The sequence below is a fragment of the Pyrus communis genome, chromosome 6 (assembly GCF_041283825.1).
Source record: "Pyrus communis isolate YQ-2024b chromosome 6, ASM4128382v1, whole genome shotgun sequence".
Classification (NCBI taxonomy): Eukaryota; Viridiplantae; Streptophyta; class Magnoliopsida; order Rosales; family Rosaceae; genus Pyrus; species Pyrus communis.
The window spans coordinates 6,322,063-6,349,406 of NC_142570.1; the positions used below are offsets into that span (position 1 = coordinate 6,322,063).

Sequence of the window (27,344 nt, forward strand, 5' to 3'; positions counted from 1 at the left end):
CGAGGACGGGTTGAACTGATTCTGCAAAAATGGTCGAAGACGGGTTGAACTGATTCTGCATAAATGATCGAAGACGGGTTGAACTGATTCTACATAAATGATCGAGGACGGGTAGAACTGATTGTGCAAAAATGATCGAGGACGAGTTGAACGGATTCTGAAAAAATAGTCGAAGACGGGTTGAACTATGCAAAAATGGTCAAAGACGAGTTGAACTGATTTTGCAAATATGGTCAAAGACGTGTTAAACTGATTCTGCAAAAATAGTCAAAGAAATGTTGAACTAATTTTGCAAAAAATGATCGAGGACGGGTTGAACGAATTATGCAAAAATAGTCGAAGACAGGTTGAACTGATTCTGCAAAAATGGTCGAAGACAAGTTGAACTATGCAAAAATGTTCGAAGAAATGTTGAATTGATTATGCAAAAATGGTCGAAGATAGGTTGAACTGATTATGCACAAATGATCGAGGACGGGTTGAACGGATTCTGGAAAAATCATCGAAGACGGGTTGAATTGATTCTACAAAAATTGATCGAAGACAGGTTGAGCTGATTTTGCAAAAATAATCGAGGACGGGTTGAACTAATTCTAGTAATAAACAATACAAATTGATTCTACATATAATTTCAAAACTGATTCTGCAGAAATAATCGATGATGAGTTGAGCTTATGACATATATTAATTTTGTTGGAGTTGTAAGGGTTGTATTCTATTAACAGCGCTAAAGTCATAGGGCTATGACTGGTATTATAACACATTATTTTAATGTTTTTAGGCTGAACTTTAGTTGTTTTTATATTTTTATCTCTCTTTAATATGTTTAAAATTTAGTCAAATTCCTTGAAATATAATAAAATTTTTTGTCTATATATAAAGCTCCCAAAATAACCATTTACATACACAACAATTTTTCGATTTTTTTCATTAATAAAAAGTTAAAAATTTGTGCAGCATAGAGAGAGACTAAGCTGTGCAGAGACAAAGTTGGCATGGTCCATGAGGTAGACAGGACATGTGATGTAATAACGGGAGAATGAGAGCCGCAACATGAATTCACAGAGAGCCCCTGGTTTTTGCTGTCGGCTTTCGGCTTTTGGCTTTGGCGTTTGAGGTTTGGATTTGCCAACAAACAATTCCATGCCAACAACATTACACAGGAAATTAAAGAAAACAAACCAACATGTGATTTGGTTTTCAACCGCAGTCACCCAGTCAGAAAATTCGGGATTAAGCGATATTGATGACCCACAATATTTTTTTTACTTTTTTCTTTCTTTTATTTATTCAACAAAATTGGGAGGCCAACACCAAATCTTCAATCACTACCCAACATCCATTTTCTCACACCAAAAAGGAAAACAGATGCAAACCAGAGGAATTGCAACCAAAACAAAAGATTTTCGGACAAGAAGAAAGAAGGATAAGCCTGCTGATTTTTGATACAACCCCAATAAGTGCTTTTGGCGTCTGGCTTTTCAGTTTCTAGTTTTCTGAGGAAAAGGTTCGAAATTTAATTCTGGGTTCATATGTTTTTCCTGTATTTCTTTTGGGTTGTTGAGATTTTAGTAGTTGGATTGAAATTTGAAAAGAAATGGTTGTTTTGGATTGATCAGCTTAAGAAAGGTTTTAGCTTTTTCTTTGTTTGTTTATGTTGAACAGTTAAAGAATTAAACATTTGAGAAAGTTCTATGTACTAAAAATACAAATAATCAGTTATGTATGGAGATGTATCTTGTTTGATGTTCTATAATTCTTGAGCAACCAATTGGACCCATGCGAAAATTGTAGCTGGAATTTGTTGGGTTGTTGACTTCTTGTATTGTGGCACTTATTTGTTGAGATTGCCATACGAATGGCCTTTTGACAATTGTGTTGTTGAAAATTGTTTATTTTCGAGTACGTGTTTTCGGAGATTCTTCATTGGCTCACTGGATGTGGAATCCCGTATGAATCAAAGCTGGCCACATTGAAATTATTCAGTGCTACTATTTTGTTGAGTATTTCAAGGGATATACTTCTTGGAGTCTCAGTCATTTGATTGGTTTCTGTATTTTGTTAAGTTGGGGGATCACTATATTTTATTTGTCTGTTTTTTGGAAATGATAAGCCGGAAGGGCAAAAGATAAAAGAATCTGAAGTATGAATGTGTAGTTTTCCCTTTTGGTTGTCAATTACCACTTTCTAACTGAGCTGATAATTCCAGGACGCTGCATTGGTTTTATGGAAAGCCATGAACTACTTATTTCCCATCATTAGCTGGAGTGAAGAAAACATGGCTTTCTACCTGCCCCGTCTGAGATCCTGATTTCTGCTTGATTTCCCATATGTCCGATGGAGAAATAGTTGAGTTGCAGCTGCATGTGGTAGGGATAGTATCGTAGCTTCTGGTATTAGAAATTTATAACTACTTCTTTAGTTGGGGGGGGGGGGGGGGTTTGGTTGGGACTGAGGCAAGTAATGTCTGCGGTAGCACGGAAATGGTTGGGCAACTTGGAACCATTTGGTAACTCAGAACACAGAAATGCAGTTTGATTTTTATGCATGACTGCAACTGAGAAAGCAGGAAAAGAAAACACAACATAAAAGAAGTCAAGTTAAATAAAGCACTTCACCTTGAAATTTTTGAAGATGGGATTACCTCAACTGTCTCCTAGCGGCATTGCCGAGGAAGTGGCAGCATCACTGTGCACATTTATGCAACCTCAACCTAGAGTTGCTGGCATGAGCACTTGTGATTTAAGTGGGGTGCATGGAGCAAACCTGGGAAATCATGTGCAGGTGGATTTCACATGCTCTTCTTTTGGAGAATTCCATAGGAAATCCATCACGGAGATTCCAAATAAACCAGATTTTTCTAATTCTCGTAAAGATAGTAGTAGATCATGCATGCATGCATTGAAGATTAACTCTTCAGAACAAAACAACTGGTTAAGTCAGAGAAGTGGGCAGAATATTCAGACACCTGTTCCTAGGGTTGTTGGTTTTGAACCAAGAATATTAGATTTTCCTCTTAATTCATTTAATGGAGACCAATACTCTTCAAGTGCAGTGACTGTCACAGGGGACACAACTGAGGCTGCTGGGTCAGCACTCAGGAAGCGGTTATTGTCTCCTTTGAATGGAATGCTTCTCCAGGATCAGTGTAATGGTGATTCTCTAGAGATTGCGGACAGGGTTCATAAGAGTGGCTCCTGGGGTGGTAACGGTAGTTCTAATGATCCCATGTTGCAAGAGCATAAGAAAGCTCATCTTGGCAACTCCAGTTGTTGCAATTCTACAATCTGGTCTGCATCTTGTTCCCCGGAGTGGAAGAGATCACCGGATCACAACTGCAATACAAACTCTTCTTTTGTATTTGGTGGTCCTTTGCTTGAAAACAAGAAGTCACGATCTCCGAATGAATTCATATCATCATCCGAACTTGATTACTCTAGAGAAACAATTAAGGTGAGGTCACAATCAAGTGCTATAGACATATCTTCAAGTAAAGTTGTGTTGCCTACACTTTCTTTATCTCCTCTTGGTCCTAAGTTTCCTGAAAGAGTTAAACCTGGAGAATCATGCAGGGTTCGTACGCCAAAGTTAGATGATAACAATATAACCCTGAAGGACATAGAACAGTCACTTAATGGAACGATCGCAGGCATTTCCTCATCCTGGAAAGAGGACGCTTTTAGGTGGCTAAGGAAATCATCGGAAGACGTTGATGTTCTGCAGGAAAAGTTTGACCTCTTTAGTTCTGAGAGTACTACTTCTGGGATGGGCCAGCACTGGAGTCAGGACTTGAAACCTAATCCTAAATGTGTTAAATTAGTACGATCACTGACTGGATTGCCTGTTAGAAGGTCATTGGTTGGTTCATTTGAGGAATCCCTGTTGTCTGGTCGATTATTATCAACAAAGGTTAGTCAGGTTCGCTTCCATCTGAACAGTAATGTTATATTTATTGAGTTCCATAGTGTATCAATTTTTGTTATTGAATTTATTTTGTGTTTGAAACTTCCCATTTGCAGAGAATTGATGGTTTTCTTGCTGTTCTGAATGTCACTGGGGGGAATTTCTCGCCAAAACCTCAGAAACTTCCATTTGCAGTGACCAGTGTGGATGGAGATAACTATCTACTATATTATTCATCAATTAGTCTTGCTGAAAGTACGACACCAAACAAGTATGGAAGCCCCAGGATGAAGAGGAGCCTTAGCATGGATGATTCATGGGCAGACAAGAACCGTCTGAGAATACCCATGAAAGGCCGTATACAACTGGTAATTAGAATATTAATCCAAATATAATGAAATATCAGAAACTCCAGATGGTCTCAGACTCTCAGTTCTATCCACAGAAATGCATTGAATTTAGGAACTTTTTAGAATAACAGGAGATCTTAATATTCTTGATTGGAGCTGCTATTTGCACTTCAGAAAAGTCATCATGCACTCCTTCATAGTGGAAAAGATAAAGAGGGGTGGATGCATGACGACTTTTTTGGAGTGTTACTAACAATTCCCTTCTTGATATGCTAATTACAATTTATGTTATCATCAATAGTTGTTTGTATGGCTGTGGATGTGTCACTCTCATGGGCTTAAGCTGTGGAATTTGATTTCGAGGAAAAAGTAACGTTGGATGGTGAATTATTTCTAACAAAATGAATGATAAGAATATGGATGCATGGATTGTCTGCCTTGAAATCTTGGATGATCATATTCATACTGATTATGTCTATCAAATAATTCCTAGTTGTACGTATCGAATGACATCTGGTCGTAGTCAGACCAAGAGATGGTTGGTCATACACTCATGAATGTGAATTGTTTATGGCAGGTTCTCAGCAATCCAGAGAAGACACCTATTCACACCTTCTTCTGTAATTATGATTTGAATGACATGCCAGCTGGAACCAAGGTAGTCAGGAAGTATAGGGGAATCGTTATATATCAGTTTTTACAATTCTTGTGCATGATAAATGTGTTAGTCATGGTTTGAAGTTAAACCTGTCTCGAGTGAATATGATTTGAAGTTAAACCTATCTCGAGTGAATCTGCACTTTGATATGAAGTTAAACCTGTCTCGAGTGAATATGATTTGAAGTTAAACCTGTATTGAGTGAATATGATTTGAAGTTAAACCTGTCTCGAGTGAATCTGCACTTTGATATGGAATTGGATATGGCAAGGTTTTTCCAACAGGTATTACCTGTTATAGGATATAAATAATGTTCCTTAATAGGGCGTTGCGTGACTTGTAAAAGCATTTGTAGTCATATAATTAGGAACTGGTCTCTTGACACTGCTTGACTTCATTGAAGTAGTCAGATATGAGTGCTACCACTTGACCGTGTATGAGGAAATATACAGAGGTAGGGAAAGCACAAAAATGCAAGTGCGTGAATCAAATTAGAATTTAGTTAGCAAAAGGGTTTGAAGGGGTTCAGGTGACTTCTAGGCCAATTTAGGTCAGCCCAAAGCTCAGACAGGTAATACGACTATACGATCCCAACCTGAGTCCATCCTGAATGCATTTTTTCCTGGAATATCCAAACCCAGTATGCCTTAACTAACCCAACCATTATATGTTTATATAGGTGGTAAAATCTCGCTAAGCTGATAACATAAATCTGTCATCATTTGTCGTAAAATCAAGAAGCTACCATCTATATATACCGTTGTATATGAGCTGGTTTGAAATGGCTCAAGCTGCATATTTTGTGAACAGGCTAGCCAAGGCATATTAGTCCATAGCTCAAACTGAGGATTTTGTGGCTGAACATGTTGGTGTATAATTAAAAAAAATTCATGTTGTTGCTTACGCGTATTATATATGAAGCATAAATAAAGACTTTCTAGCTTAATCTTTGGCTTCTGTAGAATTTTACATGGAATATGCTTGCTTCAGTTGTTAGGTTTTTCTTTGACTGAGATCTTATACATAAGTCAATTTTTTTTTCATATCAAATACAGACGTTTTTGCGCCAAAAGATCACTCTAGCCTCATCTGATACAGCCTCTAAGGCCGGGAATGGAAGACATGCAGATCCTGCTAAAGAAAATGATGCCAAACCATCTTCGATCCTAGATGCTGCAAATTCTTTGCAGCTTAGCGACAATGGTGCGGATTCAAACAAGTTTAAGGATGTAGTTAGTCGGTACCAAAGAGAGGGAGAACGCACTAAGGCCTGTTATCACAGTGAACACAGTGATTGTAGCCTTTGTACGTCTGAAAAGACCAGTGAGATTAGTAAAAGTAGTTCTGTGCATAGCCCTTCAAAGATGAGCAAGAAAACTGCTGGTGCTGGTGCTGGCGTTCTGCGTTATGCTCTTCACCTTCGTTTCTCATGCCTATTTCCTAAGAAATGTTCGAGGTCAGTCCAGAGATGCAAGTTAGATCCATCATCTGGACAAGCGACAAATAGTATCGACATTGAAGGGGAGAGGCGCTTCTACTTGTATAATGATTTGAGGGTCGTGTTCCCTCAACGCCAGACAGATGCTGATGAGGGCAAGGTACATACACCACACCTTATATATTGATTTGCTTTATAGATGTTTTCCATGTTGGTGTGCATGTAATCTTGCATGATTCGTATTTATCCGCGGAAGTAAATAGAACAATGTAGTATTCAACTACGCGTAACTTGTCTGTGTTTTGGTTTCGATAAGTTTATAAATCCTAGTTCTTCACTTTGTTTCCAGGCATGAAACAGTCTTGAGACCCTTATCGTAATCCAACTACGCATGTTGTTCGTTTTGCAGTTACATGTGGAATATCACTTTCCTTCCGATCCGAAATACTTTGATATCAGCAACTAAAGGCATAGGAATTCTCTGCTAAAATAGATAGCTGTAAATTCAGTTCAAATCTCCCAGTCTTTGGGGCAATTCCCCATTCAATCTGTAAATAATTGTAATTATCAATAACTAGTCGATTAAATATGTTCTAAATGCTTGTAGATATATGATCACTTTGATAGACACTTCCATCTAGTCCTTAACTCCTTTTTTCATATATAATTTCTTTTTATAAGCAATGTAGGCAAAAAGGGGAGTCGTTGAACGCAGGATAGCCGGCGCACAGGTGAAAGGTCTTAACCAACTGGAATACAAACCAACCCCGTGAGTCCGTAACTCGTCGATGAGACTAAAGCTTGGAGTTTTCGTTTGGAATTTGAACTAGGCACCCTGAGAGCAATTTGTTTCAAGTTTGTGGAATTATATCAGCTAATTCAGCCATGGCTAGTACTTATGAAGAAGGGCACTGCAGAGACTTCCCTAAAATGTAGTAAATTTCAAAAGAACAGTAAAAAGAAGATTCCAATCCGAATGAATTTCACTTTTCAGACATCATTCTTCCCCTCCAACCACCCACCAAACTGTAATTTTTTTTTTTTCCATGTAAAATGGGATTATTTTAAGAAAAGAATCGAGATTAGTGTCATTTGACAGGGTCAGTTAATCCTAGTTCGTATACGAAGCAATAAAGAAGTAGAGAATGAGGATCGAACTTAGGACTTTTAGCTAGAAAGGTTTTTGTTACCTCTTAGCTTAAGCTGTCAAGGAATGAGACAACAATTTATATTAAGTTTACAAGCGCAAAACAATGCGATTCGATTTGTGCAGTTGTAATGCGATAACTTTAAACTGAAGATGTGAGAGCAAAGTTGTGGTTTTAGAGGGTGGCGTTGAAAGAAAGAGAGGTGGTTGCTGCCATGCACAGCGATTCCAAGCAACTCTTATATGAGGATTCTAATTAAGCTGAAAGAAGGTGTGAGCATCCCAACAAATCTGATAGTAATAGTATTTGGTACCAACAATGAGTTAGGAAATACCAGTCGGTGTCTGAAAATCACAATCTGACACATGTAGTTAGAACTTATTGAAATCGCAAATAGAAAATTAAACAAACCCAAATCAGATTGTGATTCGTTTGCAACGATAAATACTATAAAATTATGCGGTGTGTACTATAACATATAAGCGCGTACTTAAGTGAACTGGTGCTACTATCTCCAACTCAATGAAAGATAAAAGAACCGTCTTCTTCTTTGTCTACAATTATAAGAAGTGGTCCAGCTACGAGAAAATAAGCAAAATAATTGCTTATTAAATTGGAGAAAATGCTTTGTAAATAACAAACTACAAATTTGAATTTAGGAAGTAAAAAAAAAGTGCTACAAATTGAGGAGTCTCATAGTTTTTTCATAAAGAGTTAATTACCCCTGAGAATCAAAATGAAGTATCGATTGGACTTTCTTTGCTAATAGACTGACAAAAGAGAAATTATAAAATAATGTCGTGAGGTCAAGAGACCCTCGAAATATCACAAAAATAACAATTGCTTACAAGAAGATGGAGCTTGCTCAAAATAGACCGGACCCAAAGAATGAGTGAGGCTCAGGTTGGCCAACTTAACGGGATGGAGCTTGCTATTTCATTTTAATGAAAGTAAATTAGGCTTGGTTATGTTTGGTTCGGTTTAAGCAATTTCAAACAGGAATTCAATCGGCTCAGCTCAAGATTATACTTTTTAAAGTGTAAAAACTTATTGAACCGCCAAATTGATTTGATTTGGCCATTTTGAAAATTTCAGACGGTTGTTCTGCCTCCTAATTTTGGTATTACTTCAAAACCCACCTAATTTCTTGAGATGGAAAGTGAAAATTGCACCTTGATAGTGAAACCTAGCCAGCAAATCTACCTCCCTAGTGCTTTACACGCCCTATATATGTTGGATTCTACAACACTGATTGCATATAGCGTAGTAAGATATATGGTCTAATATGATTGGATCTTTTACCTCCATTAAGATTTATGGTCTAATATGATTGGATCTTTTACCTCCATCCTAGAGTTGGATACTATATTGGTTCGTTAGATGTTAATTTATACCAGATTTTGAAATAAATGTGTCTCAAGTGCTTGCAGAAGGATATACACAACATAACCAATATATAGTGGCAAAGAGGGGGAAAAAGGGAAGAGAGAAATGCTAAGAAGACAGAGACTCTCTCAACGTGAGATTCTTCATAGATTTTCTGCTACCTCATGTTTTTGACACAATATTTTATAATGTTGATTCGAAATTGTGCTAAAAACATAAAGTGATGGAGAGTCATAGTTTTAAGAGAATCTCTTTAGTATTTATCAAAGGAAGATTGCTTGACAAAGATGTGAAGTTCGAACCACATATAAAAGGAGTACACTTACCTCACGCCATGTTTGTTCCATCAAATGAATAATGACATCTATAAATCTTAGCTACTCTTAACAATGGTTACGTTTCCATTAGATATTTGCTTATTTTTCGTTTTTGTTAGTTTGAATTTTTATATTTAGAAAGCCATAAGCTAGACGAGTCTGCAGAAGGTAGAAGGAGGTGAATATAGATCACTTCTCTATAATGAATGTATTAGCCATAAAGGAATAAGTTTATTTATGAATTATACATCATCTACCTTTAAGTTGGACAAATATCTTCATTTATTCCTTAAACATTTTAAATACAGTGAGTTATTCAATCAAATCTAATCATAGCCTAGTCCCACAGAAAGACGAGCCCGTGATATTTATGTTGTCAAATAACTACGGTCTAACAACATAAGCATACATTTCCTTCGCAACATAAAGTTGATAGAGAACATTACCCTAGACGAGCATGTGATAAGATTCATTATATAGTATTATCCAATATTTTAAGCAATCTAGTCTAAATCTAAACCTAGATATTAAATGAGCTCATACAAAGACAAACCAATTGTTTTTACACTTCAATAGTCTCACAACATAAGCATACATTTGCCCCACAACATAAAAATAGAGAACACTACCCTAATGGAGCAGGTGATAGAATTCATCATATAGTATTATTCAATCCAATCAAATTTTAAACACCAAACACTTGTTAAAAGATGAGCCCATAGTATTTATATTATCATCCCACAACAGTTTAACAACATAATTAAGCATAAATTTGCCTAACAATATAACTCTGATGAGAAAACGTTACCCTAATGAATTACGTGGTAGGATTCATATATATAGCATTATCCAACCCCTTAAGCAATTTATTATTCGACATGAATACATATATTTTGGTTCCATCTAGTCTCTATAATGTAACATGCCAAACATGGCCTTGTACATAGATAATATATGACAAGGTCAGTTAATCTTAGTTTGTATATGACGCAATAAAGAAGTAGGGAATAAGGATCGAACTTAGGACTTTTAGTTGAAAAGATTTTTGTTACCTCTTAACTTAAGCTGTTAAGGAATGAGTGAACACTTCATATTAAGTTTACAAGCGCAAAACAATGCAATTCAATTTGTGAAGTGGTAATGCGATAACTTTAAAATGAAGATGTGAGAGCAAAGTTGTGGTTTTAGAGGGTGGCGTTGAAAGAAAGAGAGAGAGGTGGTTGCTTCCATGCACAGCGATTCCAAGCAGCTCTTATATGAGGATTCTAATTAAGCTGAAAGAAAGTGTGAAGCATCCCAAAAAATCTGATAGTAATGGTATTTGGTAACAACAATGATTTAGGAAATATTATTTGGTATCTGAAAATCACAATCTGACACATGTAGTTAGAACTCATGGAAATCGCAAATAGAAAATTATACGCACCCAAATAAGATTGTGATTCATAACGATAAATACCATAAATTATGCTGTGTGTGCTACAACATATATGCGTGTACTTAAGTGAACAGGTGCTGCTATCTCCAACTCAATGAAAGATAAAAGAACCGTCTTCTTCTTTGTCTACAATTATAAGAAGTGGTCCAGCTACAAGAAAATAAGCAAAATATTTGGTTACTAAATTGGAGAAAATGCTTTGTTAAAAATAACGAAGTACAAATTTGAATTTAGGAAGTAAATAAAAAGTGCTACAAATTGAGGAGTCTCATAGTTTTTTCATAAAGAGTTAACTACCCCTGAGAATCAAAATGAAGTATTGACTGGACTTTCTTTGCTAATAGACCGAAAAAAGAGAAATTATAAAATAATGTCATGAGGTCGAGAGACTTTAGAAATATCACAAAAATAACAATTGCTTACAAGAAGATGGAGCTTGCTCAAAATAGACCAGACCCAATGAATGAGTGAGGCTCAGGTTGGCCAACTTATCGGGATGGAGCTTGCTATTTCATTTTAATGAAAGTAAATTAGGCTTGGTTATGTTTGGTTCGGTTTAGGCAATTTCAAACAGGAATTTAGTCGGCTCAACTCAAGATTATACTTTTTTAAGTGTAAAAACTTATTGAACCACCAAATTGATTTGATTTGGCCATTTTGAAAAATTCAGACGGTTGTTCTGCACTCCACTAATTTTGGTATTACTTCAAAACCCACCTAATTTCTTGAGGTGGAAAGTCAAAATTGCACCTTGATAGTGAAACCTAGCCAGCAAATCTACCTACCTAGTGCTTTACACACCCTATATATGTTGGATTCTACAACACTGATTGCATATAGTGTAGTAAGATTTATGGTCTAATATGATTGGATCTTTTACCTCCATCCTGAAGTTGGATACTATATTGGTACGTTAGATGTTAATTTATACCAGATTTTGAAATAAATGTGTCTCAAGTGCTTGCAGAAGGATATACACAACATAACCAATATATAGTGGCAAAGAGGGCAAAAAAGGAAGAGAAAAATGCTAAGAAGACATAGACTCTCTCAAAATGAGATTTTTCATAGATTTTCTGCTACCTCATGTTTTGATACAATATTTTATAATGTTGGTTCGGAAATTGTGCTAAAAACATAAGGTGATGGAGAGTTATACTTTTGAGAGAATATCTTTAGTATTTATCAAAGGAAGATTGCTTGACAAAGATGTGAAGTTTGAACCATATATTAAGGGAGTGCACTTACCTCACGCCATGTTTGTTCCATCAAATGAATAATGACATCTATAAATCTTAGCTACTCTTAACAATAATTACGTTTCCATTAGATATGGCTTATTTTTCGTTTTTGTTAGTTTGAATTTTTATATTTAGACTTCGGATATAATGGCAGAAAAAATGTTCTTTTGTCAGATACAAAGTTCATTTGGTGTTTAGGATAGAATTAGATTAGATAAAAAGGTATGTGTGATGGTCATCATAAATTATTTTTTCTTTCCGAGAGGATTAGAACGTAGGCAAATTACATATCCGTTTTTTTTTTTTTTGGTCATTATATTGAACAAATCAAAGAAAAATAAAAAGTCATAAGCTAGACGAGTCTGCAGAAGCCAGAAAGAGGTGAACATAGATCACTTCCCTATAATGAATGTATTAGCCATAAAGGAATAAGTTTATCTATGAATTATACATCATCTACTTTTAAGTTGGACAATTATCTTGAAAAATTCCTTAAACATTTTAAATACAGTGAGTTATTCAATCCAATCTAATCATAGCCTAATCCCACGGAAAGACAAGCCCATAGTATTTATATTGTCAAATGACTACAGTCTAACAACATAAGCATACATTTCCTTCGCAACATAAAGTTGATAGAGAACATTACCCTAGACGAGCATGTGATAAGATTCATTATATAGTATTATCCAATATTTTAAGCAATCTAGTCTAAATCTAAACCTAGACTCATACAAAGACAAACCAATTGTTTATACACTACAATAGTCTCACAACATAAGCATCATTTGCCCTACAACATAAAAATAGAGAACACTACCCTAATGGAGCAGGTGATAGAATTCATCATATAGTATTATTCAATCCAATCAAATTTTAAACACCAAATACTTGTTAAAAAATGAGCCCATAGTATTTATATTATCATACCACAACAGTTTAACAACATAATTAAACATAAATTTGCTTAACAATGTAACTCTGATGAGAAAACGTTACCCTAATAAATTACGTGATAAGATTCATATAGCATTATCCAACCCCTTAAGCAATTTATTATTCGACATGAATACATATATTTTGGTTCCGTCTAGTCTCTATAATGCAACATGCCAAACATGGGCCTCGTACATAGATAAATATGATTGGAGTGGCCACCACAACCTAGTAACTTAAAAAACCATGGATGGCATTGAATATGGTTAGGGGGCCGTATCCTGAGTCCCAAAACGTGTCGTGTCGACCTCTTTTTATTTATATTGGTTGCAGCTTTTGAGAAAACTCCCATCCTGAAAGCATCCTTTTATCTGAAAGGTTGGAAAGTTGATCAAACCTACATGATTTCCACCGATTTAAAGACAAAAATGTTGCACAGTTTGGCCATCCAAATCTAGGCTGCAGTAAATTTTGCAAGAGAAATCGTGGTTTTCCACTTTCCAGTAAAGGGTTTGTAACTTTTTACTGAACGAGTGGAAAAAATAGATAGACAAGTTATGGGTTCAAAGCTTAAAGTTGTATATATGAAGTAAATGCCATGTTTGAACAAAAGGTAAACTTTTGAATTGGTGTGTAAATATGGTATTGAGATTTCACAGCGAGATATTTTTTGTCAAACTAATGTTATCGGACAAATACTTATGTTGTCAAACTTTGAATATAAGTCACAACATAGCTAATAGTTTAGTAACATGTCTAACAGTATAAACATCTTATGTTGTCAAATATAAGTATACACAAATACTTATGTTGTTAGACTTTAAATATAGGTCACACGTATAGATAAAAACAAAATGTATGAGTAACTTAGATTCACAATCTAACAACATAAACATTTTATGGGTAAATTTTTTTTTCTTGATCTACCTTCTTTGTTGGTAGTAACTGTGAAACCATACATGGAAGAAGGGGAATAAATAACTACTCCAATTCAACATATGAGATCCTGAATTACAGATCACTGATAATTTTGTTTTTTAGCTCAGCACTAAGTTAAAAGCAGTAACCATTCACATGACATCAACATGGTTGGCAGATGGCTGTAATTCTCTCTTCAAAAACTGACAAACTTTTCTGAATTTCTCAATGCTCTAGGAGCATCATCACTCACTCCAAGGGTAATTGAGTGAAATTAACTCGGTAATAATAAAAACTAAGTCATAAATTTAGATCTAGTTAGAGCAATATATTTTATCGTTTTCAAGTTTGAATCTTTTTCCTTCCGTATCTTAAATGAATTTAGCGTAATTCTCTTATTGTTTGTAAAAAATAAATAATCAAAACTAAATAACATTATGCAAATATCAAACCAAATTTCAAGAGAATCGCTGGGTTTAAGTTTAACAATGTCATTGTCAAAGAATAGTTTAAATGGTTAAGAACGTTTATTCTTTCGTCAGAAGTCCTGTGTTCGAATTTTTTTTTTCTCTTAATATCCTTGCATTAAAACTAAGAAAAACCATGTAATTGTCCATGCCAAAATTCTGCAAATGTGATAAAATGGAAACCCAAAAATTTAATTTGCGGTTGAGTTGACAAGTCACACCAACACCATAACTCTCCACTCTCGAAAGATTCCTATCACCATTTACTTGTATAAATGTTCCTCTTATCTCCACACACTACTCAATATCTGCCCCCTATCCTTTCCCTTCAGCTCTTATTTTCTGTTCCTTGTTTTCTGCAACCCAAGAACTTTTCACCATGGCCAGCACAGACTCCAAGTTCCAGCAAAACGCACCTCTGAAAACCCAAAAGATTTTTCTTGGAGTCCAAATCTTCATGAGAACTGTCGCAATGACTGCTACATTGGCTGCAACTTGGGTGATGGTCACCAACAAGCAGAGCAGTCAGATTATTGGCATAGAATTTGATGCTCGATATTATTATTCACCTACCTTCAAGTAAGATGAGATATAAGACCAATTTTATTTTGCCCTACAAAAGAAAAAATAATTTTTTTTCCCATTTTGTTTAATTAATTTTTCATATATATTATGTATTTTTGCAGGTTCTTTGCTTATGCAAATGCTGTTGTGAGTGCCTTCTGCTTGCTCTCCTTGTTCCTCGTTTTCCTTATCCATCGCCATGGCTCGAATCCTACCAACTACTTCATCTTGTTCCTACACGATTTGGTATGCCAATTCGGATTTTATTTTCCACCCATAATTTTCCTTATTACCAATAATTATTAGTCTAGCCGAGTTCTCTGCGTTTTTTTTAATTTTCAAAAAGAGATTTTAAGTTCGAATCTTTTAGTTCGGACCACAATATCTTGTTCCTACACAATTTGGTATGCCAGCTCGGCTTTACGAGCATAAAATTATTGTATATCAACGAACTATTAGTCTAGCAGGTTTTTTTTTTTATTTTTTTATTTTTTTAAAAAGATGTCTCAAGTTCGAATCTTTCTTTCGTCCGACAGGTAATGCTGTGTTTGCTGATGGCTGGATGCTCAGCTGCAACTGCAATAGGGTACGTGGGGCAATATGGGAATAGCCACTCGGGCTGGGCGCCAATTTGTGATCACTTTGGGAAGTTCTGCAAAAGAGGGACTGATTCTGTGGTTCTCTCTTACTTGTCTCTCGTTTTCTTGCTCATGCTCACCATCAGCTCTGCAACCAAGTCGAGAAAGATTCAGGTTTAGATCTTCTAATTAAGTTGTTGTTGTTGTAAAGGAAGTTGAGCGTGATGGAGGTAGTTGCAATGTGATATATAAGAAAATGTTGAGCTAGAGCCGTCCCAATGCAAACTGAGGCCTAAGAGAGTTTAATGAGGCACTCCTAATTTAATATCTTAACTTAATTAATACATTTTTTTAATAAATTAATGAGACTATATATCAAACTTTCTAATTCATTTTACCATCTAGGGTATGAAAAAAATATGAGGTTTGTTTCAAACTGAGGACTATGGTACATGGCTTTGGTCGCCTTGCCCTCGGGACAACTCTGGTTGAGCTTGAGTCCTCTTTTTATCTAACCCTCTCCACTAACACGGGTTTATCAAAAACACTTCCTTCGTGAGTTGAATCAGTTGGTAAATACAGTATTCATCAATTTAACCATAATTCGAACTCTCTACTTCATAAATCAGAGTAATTTTAAATATCATCTTTAAAAATTAAAAAAAAAACACTTCAACTCACATTTGGTTTCAAGAACCCTGTTTAAAAAAAAATAAATAAATAAATAAACAAAGATGCGTTAGTTTCAAAAGTATGTATGGAATCAATCAAATTCGTAAATTGCACATAAACGACAATATCATGAGTGCCGTTTCGAGGACGTGGAGGCGAGCTAACAGTCCCACGTCGGCCAGAAGACTTCTTTCGTTAGGCTTTATATAGCACTCACCTGCAAGTAAGTTTTTCCCTTCGGGGTCATCCAATAAAATTAGAATGATATAGAGAAGATTAGCATGGTTCCTATGCAAAGATGACATGCATAAATCGAGAAATGGTCTAAATTATTTTTTCCTTTCTGAGTTTCGATCTTCTTTTCCTTCAACTATTATTGCATCTGGTGTTTATACGTACGGTGTTTTTCTTCTTTTCTATAGTTTAATTCATGTGTCTCATATTTTCAAGTTTTGTTCTTTTTCTTTTGACTATTCTTTGATATGATACTTAACAGTTTATATTTCTTCTTTCTATAGTTTAATTCAAAAGTGTTGCTGTTAATGTTAACAAAGGGAATACACTAGTTAAGTAAGAAATATATTCGGATTTAACTGTAGAATTCATTTTTTGAATTTACTTAGTATTAACATTACCAAATCTTATAATTCTCATTTGGAACTAGCTACAATAAGAGCTCGTTTTGAAAATACTTTTTTAAAAATCACTTATGGTCAGAAGCATTTCTAGTATTTGGAGTACACCAATTTTTTAAGAAAAATGCAAGTGCCTCTTAAAAAAGGAGTTGACATGCTCCATGAAATAACCATGTAACAGATGCTACTTACAAGAAACACTTTTACAGAAAAATACCAAGTGACACCCAAAAAAACAATTGAAGTGCTCCATTCATGAAGCCACAACAAGTGCTACTTTCATAATGCACTTGATTGTCAACCCCGAAACACGTTGACCTTTTTCGACTAAAACACTATTAGAAACACTTTTGGTGATTTGAAAGCACAAAATAACAATGATCAAGCCATATTCCGTTAAGTGAGTCAGTTGTATGAATATTAGAATGTCATTATGGTCGATTTTGGCACCATATCTTCGGTTAGTTTCTAATACTTTATTTAATTATTTTAAAAGTACTTCCATACATATGTTAAATGATTGGCATTTATTTGGTAGGGTGTCCTCTAGATTTTTCAGGGGACTATTAAAGGGGTTGCACTTATCATTAACAAAGTATATTTATCCATTTGGAACACAGAGCCGAATACACATATAGATACATATGGGCCGCAACATCTATTTATAGGCTCCGAAATTCCGCAACCCAAACTCCATTAATATCGGCAATGTCTATCAGCTCCGGGCAATGTCTCTCAACTCCCTTCCCTTATCTTTCAGCTCAGCAAACAGTACCCAGTTTTTTTCTTTTTCTTGATAAATAAAATACATTGATGAGAAAAGATAATACAAACAAGCATAAAAAAGCTGCAGCAACCAAGCCAACAACGCTGCACCAAAGCAGTAATAACAAACGCTAATTATTCTTGGAAATATTCTATTTTCGTAAAATAAACTCATTAGCAGCGGAATGAACGATTTTCAAAGAACTCAACCTAAGTCTAATAATGGACTCAATTGAGTTAAGAACCACAATAGCGGGTTGACATGAGTTATTGAATTTACAATTGTTCTGCTCTTCCATGCATAATCCATGGTAGCTGTAAGATAAAACTTCAACATCATCGACGATAAAGATTTTCCCTTCCAACGGCTAGTAGCCCACATGACAAAAAAAAAGGCCAAGAGGGTCTTAGCCAAGGAACACCACACTTGAACAACACCGAAAACCAAATGCCATCAGTCAAAGGACAATAATAAAAAGGGGTGGCAACGGGACATTGTAGTACCAAAGCAGATGATGAAAATCAAAGCATATCTATTACAATTTACGTAAGTTAAGTCAATTAGTTATGTTAGTATTCACGTCATTTCACGATATTAGAATATTGTTTGTAAAAAATAATAAAAAAAATCATATAGAAGTAGCTTGTTTTGGATTAAGTGAGAATATTACATCTTTTCATCACTAAAAATCACACTTTGACCTTATTTTCTCCAAAGATTCCATTAGAGAGTATAATAATAATAATAATAATAATAATAATAATAATAATAATAATAAGGTGAAGAATTTAAAGATGGGCCACCAAAACCCATTAGCTGTCTTATTTCATTTCCAATTAGGAACAATCCAACAAAGCAAACAGAATCATAGTCATTTTCTTTCCAAATTAGTTCATTCCGACTGTTTGCATTACACTTAACGGGTTTTAATAGTTACCCATTGGGTTGATTTACCACCTGTAATTGCGTGTGTGTGTATATATGGCAAATAATGGTTAGGAGATTTGCCAACACAGGAGTGCGAAATTGGGCAACCGATGGAACAAAAGCACATGCTTCATTAACAAAACCACATGCTTCTTGACCACAAAACTCCAAACACCTGTTAAACCATCAAATTAGCTGAAAGAATTGAGATTATAACTTGTACGGCAATCCGATGAACACTACTCAATTACAAAATCAATCCCGAGAGATATTCTTAGCTATCTCTGGTTGTATATCTCCTCGTATCAATCTCCTTGTCACGCCAGAAAGACAGACACGACGGAATATACAACCCATTATATAGATAGACTGTCTCCAACGTGCAGCCAAGAGCCAAAAAGATTTGACACTTGCAAAAGACCAGAGACGAGTGCAGAAGATGATTAGGGTGATAGTGGGTAAGGGGGGCATACCAGTTTACAAGAAACTGGCATTACAGGGGAGGAACATAATAGAGACAGTAATGCAAATAATCCAGTAATAGGGTCCTAGCACATGGTTCTGGCCCCACTCTTAATTATTATATATAATTATCAATTGTCCTCCAGGTCCAAAACTTTCATCAAATTAATCAGGGATTTGGTAAACAGGGACCTAACTGCAAATTTCTTCATTTTTGTGAATTGACCAATACTCAGAAATTTGAGAAGAGAAATGATAAGAACTCTCTGTGTGCTTCCTGTCGCTTCATGTTTTTGTACAATCTTTTAAAATATTAGTATGAGAACTGACGTTAAACCATAACAGAAAATTCACCCTTACAAATCCTTGGTAGGTAGTGATTTTCGCATTCCGGTTTTCCTTCCACCTTCTCCCTTTTCTTTTATCCCTCGATCTAAACAAGGCTCAATCTTTACTAACTATGGTTGGCTAGATTGTTAAGTCAATGAAGTCGCAAAAAGTTTGCTACACATGTATGAACTCGCAATAAGGCAGCAACATCAATCATTGGCTTTTTGTTGAGAAAACAAAGAACGTTTATCCAGTTAGGTCACCAAAACTAGATACAGTGAAGCTAATTTAATTTTTCTACCATGAAGGAAGAGCAATGATAAACAAGGTTGGAAAAAAGACAGGAAAAACAAAGCCAAAACTAAAAGTAATCACAAGTTTTGTACATACAGATCAATGAATCATCTTCGTGTACGTCTATGCTCCGAAATTCGGCATTCGTCAAGTCTTCCATCGTCAAGATCTGGCAAAAACACCCCAAATCTTACCCCGACCGAGGCTTTCCAAGAGCTTCTTAGACCCCTCTACTTCCATGTCGACGAGTTTCTGTAAATGTAGACACGCACCGGCAGCAATCATTTGCTTCCTCCGCTTGTTTGAATGTGCAAGCGCTGCCAATAAGGCAACAGGGTATTTCTTATCCAAATTCTGAATTGATGGGTCCAAAAGCTGAACTGAACTCACAATTCCACCCTCATGTTTCTTAAAAATCTTTCGATTACCGGCGTATAAAATCAACTCCGACAAGGCCTTCGCAGCTGATTCTTTCTCCTCAATGGCTTTACCATCCAACATTTTGATTAATGGGTCAATGCAGCCACGCTCACCCATCTCCTTTCGAGTTTTTGAGCAAAACCCGAGTTCATAAGCGGCCTTAGCTGCTGCAATTCTCACTCCTAACACACCACAACTCAACACCCCAACAAGCCTAGCTACAAACCCGTCAGAAACAAGCACTTCAGCAATCGGAGAACACGAAGCTAAGTGCCTCAAGAACTCGACCGCAACCTCGAGGTTTCGATTGTTATTGTTCCAGCCAGAGTCCCAGAAATTCTTCAAACACTCAATCCCACCTTCCCTAACAACCAAAAGCTTCAAACTTTCACTCCCAGAAACCAAATGACACAAACACCCAATCGCATTCTCTTGAGCCAAAGCCGTCCCCGAACTCACAAGCCCCAAAAGCACACCAACCCCATTTTCCTCCAAGAAATTCTCTTGATTCTCGGCAAACCCAGCCAAATTTCTCAGCACACCCGCCGCCGAAGCCTGCGAGCCGGGCGTGCCGCCCTGGCAAATGTCCAAGAGTGACGAAATCCCACCTCTAGACCCAATTGCCCTCGCGTTATCCTTCGAAATGCTCAGAGCTTCAAGTGCCAAACAAGTCTTTTCCTTTGCGAACCCACTTCCCGAGTCGAGCACCCGCATCAGGTGATTCAACAGCGACAAACCCTCCGCAATCAAGACGTGCTTGCCGCTCTCCACCATCGACACTATCGATATCGCGAAAACGGCGTTTTCCTTGGCTTCGATTGAGCTCGAATCGAGTAACCGCACGAGCACCGGAATGATCCCCTGCGCCACGGCGATCATCACGTGCTTGTCGTCCTCCTGCAGAAGCCCTAAAAGCGCCTCCATCGCCGAGTTCCTCGACTCGGCGGTTCCTATTTGGAGCCGAGTCACCAGGTTCCGGCACTCGGCCCGAACCGTCTCCCTCTTAGAGGAGGAGCTGCTGACGGACGAGACAGCGGAGTCCAGGAGGACGCCGCTCTTGATCAAAATCTCGGCGTCGGCGACGTGGCGGTCAAGGCGGGCCAGGATCGAGTCGACGTCGCTCTGGGTGCGGAGCTTGCCGGCGGAGAGATTGGCGGTCTGGCATTTGAGGGAGAGCGAAACGGCGTCGCTGAGGGTTTGAGAGACGGAGAGGAGGAGGTGGATGGAGAGAGGGTGGGAGGTGGAGGTTGGGAGGTCGGCGAAGTCGACAAGCTGGGCCCGGAACTCCGAGAGCTTGTCCCGGATTAAGGCCCATTTACCTTTGAAAGTTTGGATGAGTGGGATTTGGTCGTAGAGTGAAGAGATGAGCTGGGTCGACGATGCGATTGGATCGTTTTCTGGTTCTTTCATGGCTTCTGCTGGCTTTCTGTAGAGAGAGAAAGTGAGAAGAGAGAGAGAGTCTGGGGGTTTGCCTTTTAGGGTTTACAGAGGGGAGAGAGAGAGAGGGAAATGTTGGAGTAAATGACGACGAGGGGGGGAGGTGATGGCGAAGGAGAAGAAATAGTAAGAGGTGAAGTGGAATTTGACTGGCGGCTTCGGCGCACACGCAACTGCCGCGAGTGGTCTCGCGCGCCTTTAACGGACTCGAATTAGGCTACAGTTATCCATTTGTTTGTTATTTTAAGTTACAAGATGTGAACATTTTATCTAACATTTTATTTAAAAATAACTTTTATTTTATTTTATCAAAAACATCAAATAAATTACATCAATATATTCACTTACCTGGGTGTTCGCTAAAAGAAAACTTTTGAATATTTAATGTCACATCCCGGCCCGGGGCGGATCACTTTCCGGGCCCGCTCCACCATCGTAGCACGATGTTGTCCGCTTTGGGCTTACCATTCCCTCACGGTTTTGTTTTTGGGAACTCACGAGCAACTTACCAGTGGGTCACCCATCATGGGATTGCTCTACCCCCCTTCTCGCTTAACTTCGGAGTTCCTACGGAACCCGAAGCCAGTGAGCTCCCAAAAGGCCTCGTGCTAGGTAGGGATAGGAATATACATATAAGGATCACTCCCCTGGACGATGTAGGATGTCACAATCCACCCCCCTTAGGGGCCCAACGTCCTCGTCGGCACACACGCGGCCAGTGTTAGGCTCTGATACCAATTTGTCACATCCCGGCCCGGGGGGAAACACTTCCCGGGCCCGCTCCACCACCGTAGCACGATATTGTCTGCTTTGGGCTTACCATTCCCTCACGGTTTTGTTTTTGGGAACTCACTAGCAACTTCCCAGTGGGTCATCCATCATGGGATTGCTCAAGCCCCCTTCTCGCTTAACTTCGGAGTTCCTACAGAACTCGAAGCCAGTGAGCTCCCAAAAGGCCTCGTGCTAAGTAGGGATGGGAATGTACATATAAGGATCACTTCCCTGGACGATGTAGGATGTCACATTTAACATTAGTTTGTTCATACATGTTAATGACGTCATAAACATTCTACTGAATTTTTTATTTTATAAACTTAATTTATCAACGGCGGTTATTATTATCCACGACTGCATAAATCACTATATGGAGTTAAGTAAAAAGAATTAGATGTAGTTCGTATTGACCTCAATCTTCACTCAAAGTCTTTGTAATGTAAAACTAAAGTTGTCTGAACTAAAAATTATTTTGCTTAACTTTTCAATGACATGTTGGCATAATTATAATTATTTTGCTCAACCCTTCGTAGTGTTGTTAATTAAAAAAAATTAGATAAAATTATACTTTAATCCTTAACTATGAATCTATATGCATAAAATTGTAATTTTATAAACTTGTGAAAATAAAGCCAAACCGTAAATAAAAAATTTGATTAAATTTTGCCCAATATATATAGTATTTAGTAGAGTCGAGCCAAGCTAAAGTGGAGGGAAACGCTGACGCGGTCCGCGCCGTTTGGTTTACTACCACGTGCAACACACGTAGATACAAAGCACGTGAAGAAGCAACTAGCCCGCATAGCAGGTTCGACTGAAAAATAAGATTATAATACTCGGGACTTGAGCCAAATTTAGGTCCCACCTCATACAGTGACTCAAAGCGGGACCCACATTCTTTTCAATTATACCCCTCTTTTATTAGATCATAATTAGGTGATGTAATCCACGCATACAGTATTTTTTATTTTGATTGTCACAATAATGAATGAATTGAAAAAAAATTAAAATTAAACATTAATAAGGGACTTGTAAAAATAAAAAATAAATGTATAAATAGTACTATTTTATATTTAATATATGCAAATTAGTATATGCAAATTAGTATAGGCATTCGCATGACAAAATTTAATTTTTAATATATATTTGGTCTAGGCTGAAATAGCTCGGGCATTCAAAGTTTAAAGCTCTTAAAAAATCTATGTCAAAGAAAAAAAAGTAGCCAATAATAACTAGCCACTGAACATTTTTATGCCCTAATCTCTTCCAACTCGTGTTTAGAATATCAGTATGGAAAGTGTTATTGGCACTTCAAAAATCTCATTCTACACTCCTCATAAGTGTATTTTTCTTTCCAAATATAGAAAGTTTGGAGTGTAGAATGAGATTTTTGAAGTGCCAATAACAATTCCCTATCAGTATTTGTAGAAATACCGATATGTAAATTTATAGAAATATCGATAGATATGTCAATACTAAGATCAATTGTCTTCGATGAAAATTTGCTAAAAAACATGGATATTTAAAATGAAACTTTAGGGAATGTCATATGCCAGTTTATAGATATTTAACCGATGTGTCGGAAATATTGACGAAATATGTTGATTTTAACCGAAATTTAAGAGTTTCTCTTATATCTTGTGATCTTGTGAAGTTTATGACACACCCCGACCGAGATCGGAGCGTGCTGGCCGTCACACAAAGGTGACGTAGCCATGTGCACGTGCGGAAGCTAATAAGTAGTAATATAAAAGTACGAATAAATTAAAAACTAGCATACAAGTACTAAAATGAGTGCTAGTTAGTGCGATACAAATTCAGAGCAGGTCTAAAGCAGTCCAAATGAAACGACAACAATAGTACGCCCGAAGGCGACCCTACGATGTGGAGTGTCTGTCAGAACGCCGAAAAGCTCACAAGGGAAACCACCGCAACGGCTAAGCAACTAGAACCTGGAGGGGCGCAAAACAAAAGCGTGAGTGGGCAAAAACAATTCTTTCTAAAACCATTTACAAAATACTTTCTAACCCCTCGCCGTAAAACCTGTATACTTCCCAGAAAATAAACATATATACGTATGTGTAAACATGCAAAACATGCTCAAGGGTATACCAATCATGCTCAAGATATGCCATGCCACAATCTCAAAGTGATATGCAAGTGCCCAGGTATAACCATATCAATATCATGTAATCTGGCAGCCGGAGTCACCTAACGTGACCTGTACGGCTGCATCTAGAGCTCAAATCTCCATCTCAATATCTAAACCTGCCCACGAGTCGGAACCACCTAAAGTGGTCTGTACGACAAGCCTGGGTGTAACATATATATACGCTCTAGTGCTACGATCACGTGAAGGCTGTGCGAATAATCGCGGGTCACCTACGAGTCGGAACCACCTATTGTGGTCTGTACGACAGGCCTATGCACCTAGCTTGGATCCAAGCTGAGCGTATGGTGCGGGAGGTGAACAACACGTGAAGGACTGTGCCCTACTCTGGGCGGGAGCACTAACACCGGGGGTGCAGGTTATGAGCTCTCTAAGCATCTTTAACCACTAATTAATGCAATCGTTAATTAACGCTTACCTGGCACTTACCTATGCCTCCACAGCACCCACATATAAATATGTATAAGCATGCCACTACTAATAAATGTGATGATGCATAAACGATACTAATAATATGCATGGCATAAGGCAAATAACCCTTTTTAAATCAATTTCTGGGAATATAAATGTATATAGGTATATACGGAAAACAAAAGCCCACTCACTGGTATGTAGAAGGGTCGTAGCCCCCCTGCCTCGCGTGTGCACGCTCGTCCTCTGGGTACGTGTCACCTAAATGCGAAACAACTATAAAAACGTTAACTTTAAAGCACATAACCCGTTTCTCGTAATAACTTCTCATACATTGCTCAAAATGGACAAATGAATATACCCACGTGCTCTACACAACCTCAGGGTCACAACCATATTTTTAGAAAAAATTTTGGACCCCGCACGCGCCCCCACGCGCCAGCACAGGCACGGACCTACGCGCCCCCCACGCGCGGCCACGTGCCAGGCACACTGACGGTGTCAACAGACGCCGTCAGGAATATTCCGTTAAACTGACGGAATATTCCGTCAAATCTAACCGGATACCGTCACTGCCGTTAGGAATATTCCGTCAAACTTGACGGAATATTCCCCTTTCTTCTCCGGCCTACCCTCGCCGGACTCCGGTCGCCGGAAACTGGGAAAAACTTTAAACTAACTATTCTCCTTCGTTTCTCAACCGTTTTCTATGATTCTTGGACCAAAAGAAAGCCCTAAACTAGAAGAATCACGTTGGACCACTTTTAAAGGCTAAAAGTTACGAAATCTTACCTGTGCAAACAACCAAAACCGGCCAACTTCGAGTAGGACGATCCCGACGTCCAATTTCGTCCAACGAAGCACTCCGAGGCTCCTTGGGACACCACCAAGCTACCTACGAGCTTAGAAATCCCAAAAACTCAACGTATAAATTTTGCATGAACAGTACATAAATCGGGGCTTGTGAATTCGACGTGAAAACGTTGAGGTTCCTACCTGAAAATGGTATGGTTGTGCTCGCCTCGACCTCACGAGTTGAATGGTGTCCTTAGTTTCCTCAATCTGTCACGGTTTGAGGGGTATGTGTGTTGGTCCGTACGTTTTTAGGAAGAAGAAGAAGGATAGAGGACTCGGGAGAGAGAGAAGACAGAGGGAGAGAGAGAAGGATAGTGTCTGTGTGTGTGTGGAAGTGTGTGAGGTTCCAAACACATGCCACAACACAACAACCAAAACGTGACGAAAGCACACTAGGGGTAAAATTGTAATTTCATACGTACATTTCGGTATTTCCGGGACGGGATGTCACAACCTTCCCACCTTAAAAGAATTTCGTCCCGAAATTCAAAACAACAACGCAGCAACCCCCTAGTAGTCAAAGAACAATCGAGGGTACAAATCCCTCATCCGATTCTCTGTCTCCCACGTAGCTTCTTCGACTGAATGGTTCCTCCACAAAACCTTCACCAAATTCACTGTCTTGTTCCTCAAAACCTTCTCTTTCCAATCAATGATCGTCACCGGTTCCTCATCGTACGTCAAATCTGGGTTAATCTCAAGCGGTTGAGGAGGTATCACGTGAGATGGATCAGCAACATAGTGTCGGAGCATAGACACGTGAAAAACATTATGCACTCTAGCCAACTCCGGGGGCAACTCCAACCTGTAAGCTACCTCACCAACTCGTTCTGTGACCACGTATGGTCCGATGTACCTGGGACTCAACTTCCCTTTCTTTCCGAACCGCACAACACCTCTCCACGGTGAAAGCTTCAGAAATACCCAATCTCCGACCTCATATGTTCTGTCCGTAGCACGCCGATCCGCTAGACTCTTCTGCCTGTCCTGAGCTGCTTTCAGGTTAGACTTAATCACCTGAACATTCTGAGTAGTCTCCTCGACAATCTCTGGACCCACTAAAACTCTTTCGCCAACCTCTGACCAACACAACGGTGTGCGACAAGCTCTGCCATACAAGGCCTCAAATGGCGCCATGCCAATGCTCGAATGAAAACTGTTGTTGTAGGCAAATTCCATCAAATCCAATCTTTGGTGCCAAGCGTCACCAAACTGCAACACCGAAGCTCGCAGCATATCCTCCAAGGTCTGAATAGTTCTCTCTGACTGTCCGTCTGTCTGTGGATGATACGCCGTGCTGTAAAGTAATCTCGTGCCCAAAGCTTCCTGGAAAGCTACCCAAAACTTCGACGTAAATCGTGGATCTCGATCCGAGACAATACTCACTGGGACACCGTGGTACTTTACAACCTTCGAAATGAACAACTCCGCTAAACGGCTCAGGGAATACTTCTCCCTCACAGGAATAAAATGAGCCGACTTAGTGAGTCGATCGACGATCACCCAAATGCCGTCAAAGCCATTATGTGTACGCGGGAGCTTGTACACAAAATCCATGGTGATATTTTCCCATTTCCACTCTGGAACGGGAAGCGGCTGCAACAACCCAAACGGCTTCTTCCTTTCTGCTTTAACTTGCTGACAAACAGCACACCTGCTCACATACTCGGCTATCTCCCTCTTCATACCCGGCCAATAGTAAAATGGTCGAATGGTATGATACATTTTAGTAGCTCCTGGGTGCATGGCATAAGCCGAGATATGTGCTTCATCGAGAATTTCTTTCTTCAACTCCACACTCTTAGGCACGAACATTCTACCTTCTAGCATCAACATGCCATCCGAATCC

The 27,344-nt window shown here is 38.1% G+C and overlaps 3 protein-coding genes, 2 long non-coding RNA genes and 1 other non-coding gene across 16 annotated transcripts; 3 read left to right on the forward strand and 3 right to left on the reverse strand.

Annotated features, from left to right (window-relative positions):
* Nucleotides 1-1,161: 1,161 nt before the first annotated feature.
* Nucleotides 1,162-7,342, forward strand: LOC137711531 (uncharacterized). 10 transcript variants are annotated; one of them, XM_068450776.2, is made up of 6 exons: nucleotides 1,162-1,507; nucleotides 2,210-3,909; nucleotides 4,020-4,271; nucleotides 4,831-4,911; nucleotides 5,967-6,509; nucleotides 6,759-6,979. In XM_068450776.2, exons 2-6 carry the CDS (start codon nucleotides 2,635-2,637, stop codon nucleotides 6,813-6,815), a joined length of 2,208 nt encoding a protein of 735 aa, XP_068306877.2. In that variant the 5' UTR covers nucleotides 1,162-1,507; nucleotides 2,210-2,634; the 3' UTR covers nucleotides 6,816-6,979. The 10 variants fall into 10 exon arrangements, with proteins under 10 accessions (XP_068306877.2, XP_068306874.2, XP_068306872.2 ...); XM_068450773.2 differs by having other exon boundaries at nucleotides 1,183-1,507; nucleotides 2,210-3,918; XM_068450771.2 differs by lacking the exon at nucleotides 6,759-6,979 and adding an exon at nucleotides 7,039-7,342 and having other exon boundaries at nucleotides 1,218-1,507; nucleotides 2,210-3,918.
* LOC148696179 (uncharacterized) lies at nucleotides 4,903-5,192 on the reverse strand. Its single transcript, XR_015963502.1, has 2 exons — nucleotides 5,072-5,192; nucleotides 4,903-5,000 (listed from the first exon to the last, which is right to left on the reverse strand). It is a non-coding gene; the product is annotated as an uncharacterized LOC148696179 (long non-coding RNA).
* Nucleotides 7,343-14,406: 7,064 nt separating the features above from the next.
* LOC137711521 (CASP-like protein 1F2) lies at nucleotides 14,407-15,609 on the forward strand. The gene is made up of 3 exons (XM_068450760.2): nucleotides 14,407-14,779; nucleotides 14,887-15,010; nucleotides 15,301-15,609. The coding sequence occupies exons 1-3, from the start codon at nucleotides 14,580-14,582 to the stop codon at nucleotides 15,520-15,522; spliced, it is 546 nt and encodes a 181-aa protein (XP_068306861.2). The 5' UTR covers nucleotides 14,407-14,579; the 3' UTR covers nucleotides 15,523-15,609.
* Nucleotides 15,610-16,245: 636 nt separating this feature from the next.
* On the forward strand, nucleotides 16,246-16,348 carry LOC137711758 (U6 spliceosomal RNA). The gene has a single exon (XR_011065106.2). It is a non-coding gene; the product is annotated as a U6 spliceosomal RNA (small nuclear RNA).
* A 2,982-nt stretch (nucleotides 16,349-19,330) lies between these two features.
* On the reverse strand, nucleotides 19,331-21,383 carry LOC137711140 (uncharacterized). Its single transcript, XM_068450349.2, has one exon. The coding sequence runs from the start codon at nucleotides 21,256-21,258 to the stop codon at nucleotides 19,591-19,593; it is 1,668 nt and encodes a 555-aa protein (XP_068306450.2). The 5' UTR covers nucleotides 21,259-21,383; the 3' UTR covers nucleotides 19,331-19,590.
* A 2,339-nt stretch (nucleotides 21,384-23,722) lies between these two features.
* On the reverse strand, nucleotides 23,723-25,699 carry LOC148696180 (uncharacterized). Of its 2 annotated transcripts, none has more exons than XR_015963815.1 (4): nucleotides 25,637-25,699; nucleotides 25,433-25,542; nucleotides 24,835-24,901; nucleotides 23,723-24,011 (listed from the first exon to the last, which is right to left on the reverse strand). It is a non-coding gene; the product is annotated as an uncharacterized LOC148696180 (long non-coding RNA). The 2 variants fall into 2 exon arrangements; XR_015963814.1 differs by having other exon boundaries at nucleotides 24,835-24,916.
* Between the last annotated feature and the right edge of the window lie 1,645 nt (nucleotides 25,700-27,344).